This window comes from Lacerta agilis, chromosome 4 (assembly GCF_009819535.1).
Source record: "Lacerta agilis isolate rLacAgi1 chromosome 4, rLacAgi1.pri, whole genome shotgun sequence".
Lineage (NCBI taxonomy): Eukaryota > Metazoa > Chordata > Lepidosauria > Squamata > Lacertidae > Lacerta > Lacerta agilis.
In genome coordinates, this window is record NC_046315.1 from 61,955,509 (window position 1) to 61,975,346 (window position 19,838).

The 19,838-nt window shown below is 43.3% G+C and overlaps 1 protein-coding gene across 1 annotated transcript in view; it reads right to left on the reverse strand.

The window, feature by feature from the left end:
- PHEX (phosphate regulating endopeptidase homolog X-linked) overlaps positions 1–19,838 on the reverse strand; it is a 91,227-nt gene that overhangs the window by 30,887 nt on the left and 40,502 nt on the right. Inside the window, 3 exon segments of the mRNA XM_033147261.1 lie at positions 1,876–1,953; positions 16,196–16,297; positions 19,070–19,198. Of these exon segments, the coding sequence (XP_033003152.1) occupies positions 1,876–1,953; positions 16,196–16,297; positions 19,070–19,198 (309 nt within the window).

The window sequence follows — 19,838 nt, forward strand, 5'->3', positions numbered from 1 at the left end:
GACAAGAACCGGTGCTGAACACAAAAACTTTGCCCTCGGAACCCCCCTCCCCACCAAAAAAATCCAGGTAGTCATACCCAAATGCCTTGATGCCTGTTCTTGTGCTTGAAATTGCTTTTCAAAATGGAAAGTTGAGATTCTTGTCTCCAATTCAACTTCTATCTTGGTGCAGTGCAATTATTATTATTATTATTATTATTATTAAAATTTCTATACCACCCTTCTATCTGAGAATCACAGGTCAGTTTACAATATAAAAACACAAAAATACGTAACATAGTAACAAACAAAAACAATACCCCACAGCTTAAAAAAGGCTATAGATTGTTAAATTAGCTAAAGGCCTGGAAGAAAAAAGGAATGTTTTTGCCTGGCGCCTAAAGATATGTAATGAAGGTGCCAGAGAAGCCTTCCTGGACACCTGGGCATTTCACAAGCAGGGAACCACTGCAGAAAAGGCCTGTTCTTGTGTGCTACCCTCCAGACTTCTCACAGAGGAGACACACGAAAAAGGGCCTCAAATGATGACTGCAGGGTTTGGGTTGGTTCATATGGGGAGAGGCGGTCCTTATGGAACATGGGCATAGCCAGGGAGACCGGGGGTGGGGCAACTGTCCCCCTAAATCAAGTAAATCAGTAAAAAATACTTAACTAACTGAGGTACTTCCCCCACCAACATAAATCCTCACTACACCCATGTAATGGAATTATGACTATAAGGAATAAACACTGCCCCAATAGATATGCTATACTGTGTAAAGAGCCTTTGCATATAATCTTTTGTTGTGGAAAACCCTGCTATGAAGGAGCACACACATAAGGAAGAAGGGAAAGAGGAGAGTTGTGGGTGGAAAAGAGTAACCCCATGGTGTGTGGCAGAACCTACCTTCCATTTTCTAACTTTCCTCCCTAAGAACTTTCAAGATGGGGGTTTTCCCATGAAGACAGTCTGAAAGGATGCCCAGCTCAGGGCCGTCTCATCCATAGGGGCTAGTGGCGCGGCGCGCTAGGGCACCGGCCCCCTAGGGGTGCCCCACGAGCCCGCCGGCATACCAGGCGCCCCACGAGCCAACCCGCCCCCGCCCCCACGGGCAGGCTGTCGGCCGGGCGCTCGCGCACTGGTGGCGCAGCCGCTGCCGCCTATGCCGGTCCTGGGCAGGCTGCGAGCCGGCCCTCGCCTCCCGTCCTGGGAGCACTGGAAGGGCACACAGAGCCCCGCGCTGCTCCAGTGCCACGCCCCTCATCCCCCGCTCGTCCACCCCCCTCCCGAGGGGCGGCAAGCGCGGGAGGGAGGGAGCGGAGAGGCGGCACGCGGGTGGCGCCGAAGGGATCGCCGCACTACGGCGGCCAATCTCCCTAAGACGGCCCTGGCCCAGCTCATAGAATTTTGAGTTTGAATTCATGTGAATGAGACTTCCACACATAAATGAGAGGTTTTGTGGCCTGTTGACCACACATTCTTCAAGGTGTGGGTGAAGGAAAGGGACACCGAACTCACGTACAATGTGAGGGACACCTGTCCATTAATTCTACTGTTTAACTATGAGCTGGGAAAGAGAGAGACAAGCAAAACGTTATGTGGGGAAGGGAATATCAGGGTGTGTCCAAGGTGAATGTGTATATATTTACCAGCAAAAATATTGGTTGCAGACGTCTAGCTAAGGTGTATTGTTGTAAGTGAACTATTTTGATTGAAAGGTGTTGTTTTTTAAATTATATGTTCTGGCTTTAAACCCAAACTCTTGAACAACTGATATCAAGAGCCTCTCTGGGACACTGTCCTATTTTAATTATTTTGTTTCCTCTGCTTGTGACTTACATATGGCAAACATCATAACAAATGCCAATAGATAACAATTTAAAAACAAGACTTACTGTTTTGATGCCTTCAGAAATATATGTATCATTCATTATGAACTCGGGGTAACCCACTTTAGCCAAAACTGCTTTTGCCTTTGGAAAGAAATACAAACATCATGATGAGAAGGACACTCCATTATTACCTGGATGTGACCTTATTTGGTCATATGGCTGCCATTAGCTTCAGAATATAGAGCCACTGGTTGCATCAATAAACTTTAGCATAATTTATGGCAATCTATTGTTCAGAAGATACATTTTCATCCCATTTTCACATAGCAACATCCCATTACGCTTGCCAAAACTATGTGCCACAAGCACAAGAGATATCAGCAAAATGCACCACGATTGAGGTTCCTAAAAAGTCAAAGGTGGGTAATTTGTGGCTCTCCAGATATTCGGGGTGACAATTCCTATCATCCCTGGCGATAGGCCCAATGGGAGTCACAAGCACCACAGATACTCCACTCATCCTACTAGTAATAGGTGAGCTTTTGTAGCAAATACTCAGTGAGATCAAATGGATGAACCATAAATTTTAAAAGCAGACACCCTTACCACACTTCCTCCATTATGGTGACTGACCTGAAAGGGAAGAACTTTCTGATGTCCAATATGGTGGTAACATGCAAGCAAATAAAGTCATCACCAAATGCTCCAAACATGGGAGTGGTCTACAGTCTAGCAGGGGCATCCCAAAATATTTTGCCACTTGAAGCAAAACAGAAAATGACACACCTGCCGCCGCCCCATTCTGAGATTCTCAGAAAAAGCTCTGGTGCACTGAAAGTAGTGGGAAGCAACAAAGAAACCAGAGGAGAGTGGCAGTGGCAGCCCTGTTCTTCCCAGGCAGTGGCCACAGGTGCCAAGCAAAGGAGGAGGTGAGTGGCATGCTCCCTTGGGGTCTCATACTGCCACCTGAGGCAACTGCCTCACCTAGGCCAATGGGCGGGGTGGCCCTGTAGCATAGCTATTATGTGTACACACTGTTGGAAAAGATGTCAACCACGTTGTGCCAGGTGCACTTTCTCCTAAGGCTCCAAACTCCACCACACCAAGTGTATTATCTGAATAATGAATAATGAGCTGAGTATGGTGCTGAAGGAGGCAGGGGGTGTGGAAATGGCTTCATGGACCAAAAATTGGCAGGGTAAGAGGGGTGGCCAGGGGGTGGGAGTAAGCATAAGCCAGGATGAACAGGAGATCCTGTGGAATCTCACTGACCACTACTAACTTCAGTGATTAGCCATCTATATGTGGAGATGTGGGAAGCAGCTCAGACGAAGGAAAATCTTGCACATCTTTTCTGAGCATTTCCATTTTTATTGAATAATGTGTGGCTAAGTGGCATAGTTTTCCTCCTCCCCTTCTAATGGGGCGGTGGAAGGGAGAACATTCCAGAAACTTTATCATCTCGTTCTTGACAGTTCCTCAGCCCTTGGGTTTTTATTTCCCACCTGAAATTAAAAACTTCTACCTGTAACATCACAATTAATTGCAAGGAAGATAATTAAGATGTCACAAACAGAAGAATACAGGTGGGGAATTAGCAGCAGGAACAGATGAACTCTTAAGCAAGAAAGATCCCATTGTCATGCAAATATCCCTGGTGCCAGGAGAAAACAATGGAAGACAAATGCTGTGAAAAAGAAAATAGGAAATGAAGCAAATGATAATGAAAGAGAATATTTGCACTTGGTTTTCCATGAGGAGCAGGAGAGCCTTAGGAACATTTGTAAATGGTGGGGAGGAAAGCAGAAATGCAACTGTATCCATTTTTGATCAACCTACTGTTGTTCGGCAATGGCTGAAGCCGTGCAATGACTTTTCGGCTGACATATTTGAGGACTCTCATTGTTTTTTCTTCTTATTTTCAGCTCAAGAAGGAAAGAGGGAAACATCTTATTTACATTTCCACTGAGTTGGCTGCTTAAATGAGCTAGGTAAGTCACAAATGTCTTGCATGTATTCAGAAGTAATCATTTTAATCACTTAATTAAGCAGCCTTTGTGTTGCATCCACACAAATATGCCAGCTAACATTTTTTATTAAACTAGCGCAAGGAACAAAAATGGTTTAGAATAGCTTATGAACTGCTGCCTTTCCAAAAACTATCCATTTTGCAACCGAATTAATTATTCAGTAGGCTTTTTTGCTTTTTAAGAATCTATGGCGATTAGCTGGTCCAGCATAGTGGATGATTTATGAGTGCACCACTCACTGCAAATGTTGATCAAACCCCAAAGCACTTGGTATTTCAACACGGAAAAACACTACACAACTTCCTTTGAATTTTGATACTTTAATTTTTAAAAAATCAGTTAATTGTCTCCAATAGAAAATATTATTTATTTGCTAAACTGAACATCATGTATACAGATCCAATTCCTGACCTCTCCATGACAGGCTGGTAAATTATTCTTGCCTGAAACCAGGAAAGCTGCTGCCAGACAATGTATTCCAGGAGTGGGGAGCCTACTCTTGAGGTTATTCAACAGCTACTCTTGCCCTGCCAGGGGATCCAATTTGGCCCTTGAAGCCATTTCTCCAACACGATGCCCACCTCCCCAGCTGGCATCATTCCAGGGGTCCCCTACCTCAGTCGGCAAACATTGACAGGTGGGCAGACCCGCCTACTTATCATTAGGTCACATGACTGACAAGTGGCCAGTCTCACTCACCTCTCAAACTTAGCCCACATGGGGGGGGGATAAACATCTGACCAAAAATGTTCCCTGTCCCTGGAGCAGACAATACTGAGCTAGGTGGGTCATTGACCCAGATTAATCTGACTCATGGTAGTATAAAATAGCATCTTAACTCATTATTGACACAAGAGATAAGGCACAAGACTTTCAACAAGGTATTAATTTCTCCTGGATTTCTCATTTCTTTGCATAGCCTTTTCTGCACTGTGTTGCTAATATTTAACTTCTATCATTCATCAAGAAAAAGAATATGGGAAGCCCCCTAAGAGGAAATTGTTCTTTTTGACCATTATTTTAAACATTTCATACCTTCACTGAAATATGTCAAAATTCCAGAATTATAAAAGACAAAATCCCAGAAATTATTGGTTAGTTCAGGATGAGCATTGTTTGTGATGTATACTGGGAAAGGGTTAGAGACCCTCTCCTATAGATCGCCACTTCCCCAGTCTTTAAAAAAAGAAAAGAAATAAAGTGCCCCACATGCCTACTAATTACTGCAACAAAAATCTCATTGGGCAAATGCAGATCCCACATGTAATATCTAAATTTGTTCTCTGGGATCAGCAACTGGGCATTGTATGCTTTCACATCCAGGCTTGTTGAAACTATTCCTGTACTAAAAAAGATCCCTGCGCTAGAATAAATTAAGAGTTATGTTCAAAGCAGAATTTTATAAAAGGCATTTATCTCAACTCTCACTGTACAACATTGCATTTTATTATGACCATTTAAGAGGGCGCATATAGATCACTATGCATTGACAACCTGAACCTACTGCGACAACACTTTTTTACAATAATCACAAATAATATAATGTGATGTATGCATACATAATTGTCTCTCTTTTTATGGGCAGTTTTTAAATTCTAAAATAAATAAATAAATTCACTGGGGAAATTAGCATAAAATCTAGTTTGAAAGCAAGACTCTTTCATCGCTCTGTAATGGGCCCTTTAATTGCAACAATGAATTGACTCTTTATGTACATGTCTGTCTGTGTTTTCATTTTTCATGGAAAGTAGGCTATCTGAATACCATCTGCTAAAACTGTTGCATGCATATGGCTGGTACTCTATTTGTTCCAAACACTGCGAGGAATGTGATAGGAGATTGGAAACCTTGTTCAATATATCTTGCACAGAATGCAGAGTTCAAGCTAAATAGCACCCATGTGAGTGGAAGTTTTAAGATACTGCATCTGGAAATGCCTGCTATAGAAGGTCTTAAGAGAGAAATAGCCGGAGCTATTAAACATATTAATACGTAGCTGGCAAAAGAAAAGAAAAATCTGTCCTGGTGTTAAGTACTGAGTCATCATCTGTATTATACTCAGCTGGGATGTTTGTTTTATATGCTGAGCGTATAAGAGAAAGAATCACACTGGTATTGTTGGTTCTTATTTTTTTTTAAAAAAAATGTGCAGACATTTTATGTATTGGGGTGTTTTCTTTATCTTTTCTCTGGCTAGCAAAAAAGCAGGATGGGGAACAAATGAATGAATAATACAATTATTGGACTCAGATATATTTTATACTAAAATAAAATAATGCCATGTATTTCATTAGCTGAACTAGTACATTGCAAAGTGACTGGGTTTGAAATCTTGTAAACTCTTAAGTCATAGGTTGAGGATAAAAATTATTAATTTTCCTCTTGATCCAGAGCAATATTTTAGTGCAAGAGCTTCATCCCCCAAAAGCTGAAGGAAGCTCATGTTACAAAATGCAGCCATTAAATTTCCTGTTTAATGAGCTGTTGCTTTTATCTCAGTTATCTGGATTCCCTCCTCACTGTTCATTGTGATTTAAAGAAATGCACAAATGCATCAAATGTTGCTATGTAGACTGGCAAGATTTTTGTACACATGTGTAACACTGACCCACGTGAGGTTAAGAGGCTCCCCAAAACTTACAGAATGTATCAAAAGTTGGACAGATCTTTAACAGGTATTGTGGACATGTGTGGTGCTGGAGTAGCCCATGGCTGAGGATCAGACATCATTGCCAGTGAACCCTACCTGGGGCTTGGACCTCAGCAGCTGCCCAGGTCCTGACAGCAGCCCCAGTAGGTCACATGCAGATCTTTAAAGAATTATGAGAATGGCTGCTTAGCTGTTGTTGTGCATTGTTGCATTCCAGTTGACTATAAGAGCTCCTTCCGTGTGCAGATACATGTATTGTCCTTGTCCACCTCTCTTCCTTTTCCATGTCAAATATGAGAGTGGCCAAAAGTGTTCTGCTCTCACGCAATTGTGTTAGCCTTATGGAGTTATGCTGGGCTCTGGAAATAAAATGACAGCTTTGGGCCCAGGGTTAAATACAATTTCCTTTCCCTTCACCGGTTCTCCTGCAATCTGTCTGAGCAGTGCTCAGGTTATTAATGGAACTGACATTCCTGTACAACTGACTGAGCATTGGCAGCAGCCAGGTAACAAGGCAGAAGGTGACGGCAACAAATCATCTAACACCAAAAGATAAAGAGATAACGAAATGTGTTTTGGCGATTAGTTTCAGATCATGCCAGGGAACAGGAATGTGTTTCACCTGGTTATCCTAGATCCATATTTTGTTCGGGAAATGCCATACAACTGCTTGGAAGCCTATTTTAGCATTAAGCAGTATATAAATTAAATAATAATACAAATTATGGTTATGTCTTTTCACAGACAGCAGGGGCTCCAAAAAGTAGAAGCACCCACCATGCCATCAGACCACTCATATGCTTCAGATTTCTGCAACTTCTTTGACCCATAGCTCCCTATTTATCTGCTCCATCCCATTCAGATGAATTCCTCTGTTCAGGCAAGCCTCCCAGAATACTCATAGGGCAGACATGGAGGGCCTGTGATCCTAAAGATACTACTGGACTATCACTGATTTGTTTAATGTATTTATATCCCACATTCTCTCCAAAGTTGGGATTCAAGCAGGGGCGTCGCTGGGGGGGGCGGTATGCCCCGGGTGACAGGGGAGGGTGGGGGTGACAAGCAGCGGCCCCTCCCACCACTCCCCACGCACCGCTGGTCACCCCGGTAGCGCATGGGGGTGACAAGCGGCAGCCCCTCCTGCCATTCCCATGCGCTGCCGCTCCCTCAGTCACCCCAGGAGCAACAGCGCATGGCCGAGCGAGCACCCCATCCATGCAGCGCTGCTGCTCCCGGGGTGACCGGCGGTGCGTGGGGAGTGGCGGGAGGGGCCGCCGCTTGTCACCCCCACGCGCCACCGCTCGCTCTGTCACCCCGGGAGCAGCAGCGCACGGTGCAACGGAGCAAACGGCAGCACGTGGGGGTGACAAGCGGCAGCCCCTCCCACCATTCCCACATGCTGCCGCTACCTCCGTCACCCTGGGAGCGGCAGTGCACGGCCCGACGACGGAGTGCGCCTGTACGACATTTCACGCAGGCGCACTCTGCCGTCGGACCGCAGCTTCCACGCTTCCATGGCCTCCTTTTGAGCCAAAAGCTTAAAAGGCTTAAAAGGGGGCTGCGGAAGCAGCGGCGGCACTCCCGGAAATGCCCCGCCCCCGGGGCGTTCCTTTGCCGCCCTGTACCACGGAGCCTTCCTCCGCTACTGGATTCAAGGCAGCTGCTGCTGCTTCTTCTTCAACATCTCATACCCACCTTTGGAAAAACTGTATGCCCCTTCAAAGTTCTCTCCAATTACTGCCACAATTTTAGATGCACTCTGGCATGCACATTATGGCTGTTGTACGTGGACACAGAATTTAAAAATGGCAGCAGCCCAGATTTTCGTTTTAGTTAAAAGGCAGGGATGCCCATATGAAGATGAGATGGCAGTGAAGGGAGATCTTAAGATTCAGTTAGTTTGAATCCAGTTTTGTGATAATTCAGCCTGTCTCCATCTCTTCCACCGACGTAAGCGGTCCTTCTGCCCTGTTACATCTGATTTCCCCCTTTCAGTCCAGTCAGAGCATGAACACTGGGAAAATTGATGAAACTCTCTGAGTCCCCATTCCAAGACAGCACAGTTGTCTTCTGTGCCTGGCTAGGAACTATAGTTTGCTAAGGGTGTTGGGAATTGAAGCTACAGCTCACAGGAATCTTTGGGGTTGCTTTAATGGTATGGCATGCACACAGTAGTGGGTAGGTCAGCCTTTTACATAGCATGCGAGTCTCTCCCTCCTGCATTGCTCACTTTCCACCAACATTTTCAGAAACATTTATGACTGGGGAGGAATCAAGTGATAAAATTCATTTATCGTGCCTAGGCAGCAGAAATGCACAATCATCGGCTTCTCGCAAAGATTATCTGCCACCAAATAATGGGTGGGTGTTTCTTTGGTTTTTGTGGGGGTTTTGCTTTCGTTTTGGAAGAAACAGCAGTAAATTAGCATTTTTAGGAGGACCTGTGTTAGCACTACATTAACATAATCTCAGTCCCGGGTTACCTCCACCTCTTTTCTCTACAGAACACTTATTATGGAGCACAACATTCAGGATAGTTTCACAGATAGAGCAGCCTGTTATCTACTGCAGTGTTTTTCAACCTTTTTGGGCAAAGGCACACTTGTTTCATGAAAAAAATCACGAGGCACACCACCATTAGAAAATGTTAAAAAAATTAACTCTGTGCCTATATTGACTATATAAAAAGTAATTTTCCCACGGCACACCAGGCAACATCTCGCGGCACACTAGTGTGCCGTGGAACAGTGGTTGAAAAACACTGATCTGCCGGTATGTGTCTCATGTGAGAGAAAGGAAAGCCCTTTTTGAAAATTGTGTTTTCCACATTCAGCATCTTTTCTATGAGGCTACAGGGTGACTCAGAGCTGGGCCAGGATGAGAATTGTTGATTAAGTGCATCCACGGCCAGCTAGCATAATGAGCTACAGAGCATGTCAGGCACACAATGGCATAAACACCCAAAGGACAAGGAGAAGAGTTTGGATTTGATATCCCGCTTTTCACTACCCAAAGGAGTCTCAAAGCGGCTAACATTCTCCTTTCCCTTCCTCCCCCACAACAAACACTCTGTGAGGTGAGTGGGGCTGAGAGACTTCAGAGAAGTGTGACTAGCCCAAGGTCACCCAGCAGCTGCATGTGGAGGAGTGCAGACACGAACCCGGTTCCCCAGATTACGAGTCTGCCGCTCTTAACCACTACACCAAACTGGCACCAAAGTAATGCCGTTTAAGTGGTAAATCAAGAAACACGATAAAATGGGAGTCTTTATCTTTTGGTACAATGGCATTTAAAAAAACAAAACCACTTTTGAGCTACCATTGCAGTGTTTGTGCCAAGACCCGACAGAAAGTGGAAGAATAAAATGCACATAATTGGCTTCTATAGGAAAATATCCCTTTAAGTCTTGGGAGTCAGTCATGAAGTGCATCACACACAAAAGAGGAACAGAAGTTGTGATGATGGTGAAGGAGGGGGAAAAGATTGGAGCATGTTGTCAGCCTCATATTTCTGCTCTCCAGAATAGTCATTTAATATGCTACTCTTCAGTGATAACAGGGACACTTCCTCGTTTTCATGCAGACACAAGCACCCACCCACTGGTACATAATCTCTTGCTCAGTGTCAAGGGGACTGAAAATCAGAATTTTGTTGGGACATATTTGGAATTATTCTTGCTCAATAGCCCTTTTCAGGCATTCTGCCCGCCATCACTGTCTCTATCACTCTCTGGAGAGCAAAGGGTGGCATTAGGATTCAGGCTCATGCAAGGGGGTGGCACGAGTAGAAACAGATTCCCAGGTTCAGACCATCACCCTTCAACTCACAGAGGGTGCTGAGGATAGCCAGCACTTTTATTCCCATTGGCAGGGCAGAGGAGTGGGGGAACAAGGGACATATATCCTTGAATGAAGAGGATTAATTTCAATTAACATCCTAGGTTTGTTAATGAGGAGAAAATCTTGCACAGAATAAAAGGTGTTAAAATGTCGAAACAAAATAGAAAATTCTTTCCAGTAGCACCTTAGAGACCAACTGAGTTTGTTCTTGGTATGAGCTTTCGTGTGCATGAGCAGTTGGTCTCTAAGGTGCTACTGGAAAGAATTTTCTATTTTGTTTCAACTATGGCAGACCAACACGGCTACCCACCTGTAACTGGTGTTAAAATGTGTGCAACTTAGCTGGAGGGCAAATAAGAATCATACTCAAAAGGTTAAAAATGTTTTTAATGACGTGACATACTTTGAGCAGAGTCTGTTGTGTATAAAACTACCTGGAGAAATCTCCTTTGCTCTTTGTGCCATATGTTTATAATGCTGTTAGCATGGAATGTGAATTAAAAGTATATCATTGGCTATGTAACTTTTGCATTTGCGTTGCAGACTGATCTGAGCCAAGGCTGATTCAACCCTCATGGGAAAGTAGCCTTAAATGGAAAGGAGTAATATGGGTTGTTAGTTTAAAATCTTCCTTAAATTAATGTAAAACACATTAGGGAGGAGCATACTGGTGACCACTGGTGATTGAGCAGTCTCTATGGAAGCACCTTGAGCTCCATCCAGAGAATTGTGCATGAACTACACTCTGACTCAAAAAAGAGAGAAAAGAATACAAGAGCATTTGGAATCTGTTTAACTGGATCAAATTGTGCATAGAAATATATTGCTAGGTGTTGCTAACTGTGTACTAAATATCTGTTATTCCTTTAAGCAACCTTTAGCAGTGCCAAGTCAATCAAAGTCCTATGCTGTAGATTTCATTAGTCTTTCTTTTCAACAAAGGAGAGGGGAACACAGGAACCACTCTGGCTTCAACATAGGGAGGGTCAGATCAGGGTGTTTATATGATCCATGCCATTTCTTCATGGTCCTCACTCATAAGTCTATTTTGTCTCATTTGCACATTAATCTGTGGTTCAAAAAATGGACCCATGATAAAATTTGCATTTAAATGCTATTCTGTTTCCCCTCAATGCACTCATTCAAAAAATAATAATGTATGTTGATATGCTTTTTGTACCCAGAACAGGAACATTTGGGGTGTGATAAAACCAACACATAAGTAAGTTACAGGTAGGTAGCCGTGTTGGTCTGCCATAGTCAAAACAAAACAAAAATTAAAAAATCCTTCCAGTAGCACCTTAGAGACCAACTAAGTTTGTTCTTGGTATGAGCTTTCGTGTGCATGCACACTTCTTCAGATACACTGAAATAGAAGTGAAATAGAAGTCTTCTATTTCAGTGTATCTGAAGAAGTGTGCATGCACACGAAAGCTCATACCAAGAACAAACTTACTTGTTCTCTAAGGTGCTACTGGAAGGATATATTTTGTTTTAACACATAAGTAAGTTCCAACATTCACATTAGTCCTGGGAGCGCAGATTAAGTCCATTCATAATGGAATTCCCAAAGATCAAAGCCCTTTACAGACACTCTCCTTTTGTGCAATGGCTACCGTCTGAGGGGGAAACTCAATCACTGGCTCCACCCTTGCCACCACATGCATGCTGGTCCTGCCCACAAAGACCCACCCTTTGGGAGAGTAAGTTAAAAGTGAGAAGCCTGTTGTACACATGGCCCCACCCATGCTATCTATAGAATTCCATGCAATCTGTGCCCACAACCTCAGAGAGCCACTACCATTTTACTGTTCTTGGTATCTGTCCGTCTCTGGATACAATAGAGGGGTTAGCCTTTGGGGATGAAGTCAAACTGTTGGAAGGTTGCAGCACCTGCTGTGGCTGTGGAGACTGATACGGGAGAGACATGTTTTGTTGAAGCTGGGGCAGATGAAGGCTGATGCAGGTGTACCACTGCCTTTCTTTACCATTCAGTGTAAACAATACTGAGCTAGATGGACCAATGGTCTGGCACAGTATATGACAGCTTCTACTGCTCCTATGAATGTAGCTCCTTTCTCCCACCACCCACATGAGGCACCAGAAGAAGATCTATTATTCAAACATACCCAACGAAAACATACAAAACATTCAGGGGTGTGCTAAGAGTTGACTTGCCTGGCCCCCACCAATGGCCCAAAGGGAAGCTCAAAAAACGCCAAGAAAGCCCAATGGCCAGGGTGACAGCTGGAGATCCACAATGCAAGAAGAGCCCCTCAAGTGACAATCCTGCTGAGGGTCCCTCTTAAAACTGTAGCTACCCCTGCTGAGGAAGTTTACAAGCTTGACTCGGGGCAGCAGATGACATGCGCAGCAATAAGGCATCAGTAAGGAAATTGAGTTTCATTTAATGTTATTGCCTTTAACAGGACATCTGGCAGCCAGGTATAATGAGGCCTTCTATAAAGTTTTAAATGACTCTCATAATAAGATCACCCTATTCCTTAAAAACTGCAGCATTTCCTACTTTCCTCACAGTAACATTTCCCAGTATGTGACAGCTCCATAAAGACCTATCAACCCAATCCACATTACAGCAACAAATATGCAGAGAGAGTTACTTGCTACTTGAGGGAGCCAAGTCATGTGGCAAGCGCTTTTAAATGTTACCCTGAGGAGCAGGAGAACTCACCATAGGGAGCCCATGTTCAGTGGCATTCCAAAGGCAAATGTAGCATTGAGTTCAGCTCTTAAAGAACATTCTGACACAGACGTCCCTCACTGCTGAAATTTCCACCCGACAGGTACTGTATCTCATTGGGTCACCATCCTTGCACCAAAGATTTCACCAAAAAAGTTATTATCAGGCACTGCTGCTTTTTATAGCCTTGCGTGCAGCTTGATTTGTGGTTACACAACAATTCAAATATGTCAGGAAGGAGAAGACAATAGATTATGTAAGACAGCTGAGAGTTGCATCCTTTGTCTTCAATTCAACCAAAATCTTGCACTTCATGCATTTCCAATGTTTCTGAGGTCCAAGCCTGACATTTCCTTTAAGCAAGGTTGCAATCCACATCCAGCTGGTGTCCCTGGCACGGTTCTCAGTCTTTTATTTTGCAGCCGTATAAAATATGAATATGACCAACTGCTATTGTAAAACATACCCTGTTACCCATGTTACTGGTTTGTTTTTTTTCCAGAATGTGTAGGATGTTTCAATTCTCTCATTTTTGAACTGATTCTTGAAAGCAATGCACTATTTAAATCTACAGGTTTTGGACTTTAGTTTTTGAATGGGGGGGACGATGACAATCAAATCCCTACTCTTTTCATCTGAGCACAGCATGGAAAATGACTCAGCTGCAGCTTGCACACAAGACCCCTTTACAGAGGGCATCTGCCAATAAAATGCTACCCAATCACTTCGACAAATAAGGCGAAGAGGCCATTGCTTCCCCTCTGCCTCTGTGTACTCATGTATTTTTCAAAAGCGTCATTCTATGTGCCACTTGGCATTTGGATAAGCTTCTCTCCTGAGAATTTAAAATGGAGGATTGCAACAGAATGGTTCCAAAAATGCTTGAGCACCTGTGAACAAGCCACGTTCCTTTGGTTTTCTACTATCACACAGAGCTTTGAAAATATTGTGACTCGGAGCTAATTTAAGCATGTGAGAGATAGCACATTGTAAGAGTTACTTCTGGGTTGCAGCTGGAAAAAAATCACATACTCGAATGCCACTTCCTCATATAAAAGCTAATCCCTTTCACCCCTGACAAGCCAGCTCTCCATTTGTTCCTATAAGAAGCAAAAGGAGAAACACGAGTTGCAGCACAAGTCTATACAGTGGTACCCCGTGTTCTGGATCGCGCTACATAACACGGGTGTGCTTAACACAACCCCCCCCCCACAAAACCCGGAAGTTTGCGCGTTTTTGCGCTTCTGCACATGTGCGAAGTGCACAGAACGCTTCTGCGCACCCACTTGCACCCGCGTGCTCCGGGGAGAACTTCTGGGTTGCGGAGGTCCTTAAGTCGAACGCATGCAACAAGGAGCGTATGCAACTCGAGGTATGACTGTACATCTTTCCATAAGCAATTCCCATGGAATTCATGGGGCTTTCTTCCCAGGTAAGCAGATACAGTGGTACCTCGGGTTACAGATGCTTCAGGTTACAGACTCCGCTAAACCAGAAATGGTACCTTGGGTTAAGAACTTTACCTCAGGATGAGAACAGAAATCATGCAGCGGCGGCGGCGGGAGGCCCCATTAGCTAAAGTGGTACCTCAGGTTAAGAACAGTTTCAGGTTAAGAACGGACATCCAGAACGAATTAAGTTCTTAACCTGAGGTACCACTGTATAGAATTACACCAGGGGTGGGAAATGGCAGGTCCAACTGCAGCCCTCTAGCTCTCTCTATCTGGCCCTTGGGACTCTCTCCAGGCCACACCCTCAAGTCATGCCACAAGCCTTCCTCACAGTTTCTGGTTTTCCCCCTGGCTGGAATGTGTCCTTGAGCTCAGATAATGGCCCTTGCTTGCCTGGACACAAGATTGAGAGGGGTGTGAGAGTGTGTGCAGAAAGTAGGCTAGTGTACCATACATTGCTCCAACTTCTTTTGCATGTGGCCATAGATTGGTTACTCAGAAGGAAATGCTGCCCTTAAGATTAAAAAGTTTCCCTGCCCTTGAATTACAGCATAACTTGCCATCTCTGATTTCTGTTTTCCTATCTCTACAGTTATATGTGAATGAGTAAGACCCACAAATCTTCGTTTACTTTTGAACAGAAGTAATGAAAAGAAGAAGAAACCTATCTTATTTTTCTCTTTATATCTTATTTTTCCCTTTATATATATATATAACAAAATGAACCAGTCATGCACTGGAAAAATGTCACAATCCCATTCACCATGCCCCATCTCCACAAACCAGAAGTTGACCAGCGAAAGGTTTGGCCGCGTAACGAACAATGTCTAAGAAAGACTGAAAGACCACAAGAGAGAAAGCCAAGGGAGGTTCTCATCGGGTTGACTGTTTATATATTTTCATGCAGTCCTATCATGTTTATTTGGTTATTAAGTCCCATTGAATTAACTGGGAAATCACTGGGAACTGAATCCGCTGAGACTTATTTCTGAGTGGACATGTACACAGGATTGTGCCGCAAATTTTTACGTTCCATCACAATATGATTTCTGACTGAAAATAGACTGTGGACCTCATAATGAATACTATCGGTATTTTGGGGTGGCATCTCCCCTTGTGGAGACGAATCTCCTAAATATAAGGGCAACTTCTAAATATCAGAATCTAGAAGATGCTTTGTAATATCCTTTAACTGAATGCAGTCATTATAGCTATATTCCAGAATGTTTACTGAATAACCTGTATTCAACGCATCAGTACTGAAAATGTCAACCCCAATGAAATATCAGAAGTGCAATCCCTTAAAAAAAAAGTCCATCAAAACATGTTTAGCACATTTTAGATACATCTTCCCCATGTCCCCATGTATTAACAACTTGTAAGCCTTCAGGATCACAGAAGCATCATAAAGGGGCAATCCAGTGATTTCAATCTCAATTCCAGGACTTGAATAATGTAGTAGGAGAACTAGCTGATTTTCTGGCAATAACATCTTTGCCACATAATTTACTAGCTTGTTTATGTGTAAGACCAAGAGCCTAAAAAACCACTGAAGCAAGTAACAACGAAGATTAAACAAGATACTCAATAAAGTTAACGGGGTACACAGAATTTTACAGCAAATATACACACGTAAAACATCTTTTCAAACAGATTGCTGATGGATAATCCCATTCATCCAAAAATTGAATGTATTTAAATGCCTTTACCTTTTCAATCGCTTTTCTCTTTGTTCCCAAATCCATCCAGGTGTTTTCATTCTCCAGCATGTCCATAAAGGCCCAACGAATCCCTTCAGTCAATTCTGCCATCTGCAACAAATATTACCATAATAACTTAAGAAATGTGAAATGCTCTGAAGACTTTCTGTCCAATTCAGTGAAGGGGCTGTGCATGCAGAAGCAGCCTTGTGTATGTGTGTAGCCAAAACAGATGTACACATCTGGATGTGCGTTCACGGCTGCAAATAAAAAATGCTCATCTACAGTGCTCATCTGGTCCCCAGCTAAATGTCACTAATTGTACTAAATTAGTGTGGGATTGGTGCCTATGAAAGTATGAACATTAGAATCCATAACGAAGTTTCCCTTCCATTTATTATCTACCCTTTAACTCCAAGACTACTCTTCAGGTATTTAAGAACTGGAAGAACATGGTTATAAAAATATTATAAAAAATATTTTACTGGATAGAGCAGAGCTGATAAGTGACTCTCACTCTCTCACTCTCTCTCTCTCTCTCTCTCTCTCTCTCTCTATATATATATATATATACACACACACACACACACACACATATGCCCAAGGAAATTGTATAAGAGCATCAGTAGTTGACTGTACCCTAAATATAATATGAATACATAGCAGTGTAATAAGAAACTTCCATGCAACGTTTTTCTGTGCACTTGGTTACGTTTTCTGCAGCATACATGTAGCATCATAAGAATGTAAGATGAGTCTGCTGGATCAGACCAAAGGCCCATCTAGGCCCACACTCTGTTCTCACAGCAGCTGAGGGAAACCAGCAACCAAGATTCGAGCACAGGAGCTCTCTCCCCTCCCGTGGTTTCCAGAAACTGATATTCAGAAGCAATTCAGCAAAGATGAGAAATCTGTCCATAGGTCAAATTAGCCAGGATGGCTGAAGTGGAGCCTCCATGTTCCAAGGCAGCATAGCAAATGCCATCCCATTGTTTTCCTCATCCACTCTGGATTTACCATTTCCATATTCTGGTGTGCATGTTTTTTGCTCATTGGACTTTCCACAAAAAGGATAAATCCAGATTCAATGAGAAAATATTGTGGGATGGCATTTTGATGAGGACAGTGCCATGTGGAAGCTGGGCAAAGCTTCCAGGCATGAATGGCACCAATTCCAGAACAAAATGCTGCGTGGAAGTGCCAGTAATGACAGGTGAAGGGGATTGTAGCATCTCATTTTCATGATTCATTACTAGCCTTTAAATATCACATCATTTTTATACAATATGGAAGCCAGTACAGCCCCGGCATTAAATATGACCAAGCATTCAACAGTCGGGAGTAAACTGCATCCCAGGGAATAAGGTAACTTGGAGATATTGATGGCAGAGCACTGTTTCAATTAACTTAGTGCACTAATGAGGTGAACTCCCTGTACTTGGAGGTTGGCAGTTCATATTCTAGCTCTACAATTGGACCCTGGTGTATATTCTGGTTTTTTATGCACCAGCTGTAGCAGTAGGGGTGGGAGGAGAAATCTATTCATACCATCAGAGTTGTTATCAAAATTGTTCAGGCGTAGCCGTACGAAATGCTGCCTAGACTGTAGGTCAAAAACACGTGCTATATTTAGACACAAATAATATCTCTTTGATAAAAGGAGGGAGACAAGAAAACATCCAGGGCATGAGCTCATCAGTGACTAAATGCAAAAATACCATGCTTCCCATAATTCATTATTTATTCAGCATGGACCTTCCACAAACTAAGAGGGGGTGGTGGTTTGGTGTCATCTAGATAGCTGAAACACAGGAAAAGGAAAGGCAGACTGAAGAAAATAGAAGATGCCATATTTTTAAAAAGAGAGATCGACCTGGCATCTAGTCTATGACCCAGTCCCCATCCATCCTCCATAGTACGCCCCAATGATTTCAGTGAGATTTATTCAAGTAAGTGTGCACAGGACAGCATTCTACAATCCTGTGCATACTTATGTAAGATCATGGCCTTTCTCAGTTACTAAAATGTCTCATTTGTCGTTTGATCTTTCCAGCTATTCTGGGGGGAAACAGGATAGTAACAAATAGCCCTAAAGACAACCTATGAAATACTACGCAATGATTAAAGTTGCAGTTCAGTCACAAAGCCCCTACTTGGGTGCACACATGCATATTCATGCATTTATCTTTTGAAGCTGTCTCAGGAACATCAGGCCACAAATCTTATATGTATTCCCAAGTTCAATCCTTGGCTTCTCCTGCTAAAAGCATCTCAGACAGCAATGACCGCCACCAGATCCAATGACCAAATACTGAACTAAATGGACTAATGACTAAGCGTCAGTCCTGACCATTAGAGTCGGTCCAAGGCATTTTACAGCCTGAGGCAAAAACGAGAAAAAGGGGAAGGACTGTAGTTCAGCGACAGTGTGTCTTCTTTGCATGCAAGGGGTCCCAGGTTCAATCTCTGGCACCTCCAGATAGAGATGGGAAAGACTCCCTTGTCTGAAACCCTACAGTGCAGCTGCCAGTCACTGTTGACAGAACTGAGCTAGATGGACCAGTGGTCTGATTAAGGCAGTTTCCTGTGCCACCATCACATCAAAGTGGTAGTGTTACATGTGATCTCTGGGCCGCATCACCCATAATGCTTTGCTCTGAGGAAGGATGGCCCTACTGTGACGAGGACGTCAGGCAGCAGGTGGCAGCAATGATAAAGGGAGAAAGAAGGTATAAGAGGATGCAGTGGAGGATGAGGAGGGAGGGAGGGAGGGAGGGAGGGAGGGAGGGAGGGAGGTGGTGATAATAACAGAGGGAGGAGGAGATGAGGGCAGAAAATGGAGAAGGCGGCAGCACAATTTCAAAGACACAAAAATGCACCTACCATATCCCTCTTGTCTTCTTGGAAGTGCAGATCTACAAACATTCTTCCAGAAACATAAGGGAGAGCACTTTCCACGAAGTTTACACATTTATCCCACTGAGGCAGTAAGGAGGTTGTCCCCTGGATTACCTGTTTGACCAAACAACATTCCATGACTATAACCAGATTTGCAGCAAATCAGGCAGACGTGTATTTCCTCTTCTAATCTCCTGTACTCCCACAAGAGCAGCATTCTGGAATTCTGGGCATTAAACAGCCACAAAAGGGTTGTCCCCATGCATATGCTCATAACTCTGACATTGACTTGGTGGAGGAACACCCAGGATACATTAGGGGTTTGATACAGCTGTGGAACTTTTTCTCAATTTGGGTACCACTCACCATTAGTGGAAAGGAAAACTCACTCTCTAATAATAGCAACGTGTGAACAAAGGTGCAGACAATCAGCTACCATTTCACTGGAGCAAACAACAACTATGTCACTATAAATGGTAAGTGTGGAAAGCCCTAGCATATCTTAAATTAGGAATGGTACTGCTAGCTCTACAGTTTGTAAATTCTCAGTTCTATTCAGTTCATTACAGAGTCCCAAGCAATGATGTCATCCTTTCTCTCTGCTTCATATTCCAGCCGTTAAAGAATGAAAATCACAGCATAACACAGAAACATGATGTTGCATTAAAAGGGAGAAAGACTTGGATGTAGAAAAAAGATAACCTGTGAATTTTTCATTCAGCTCTGTGCCCAGACTGGAGTCCTGATGTCCTGA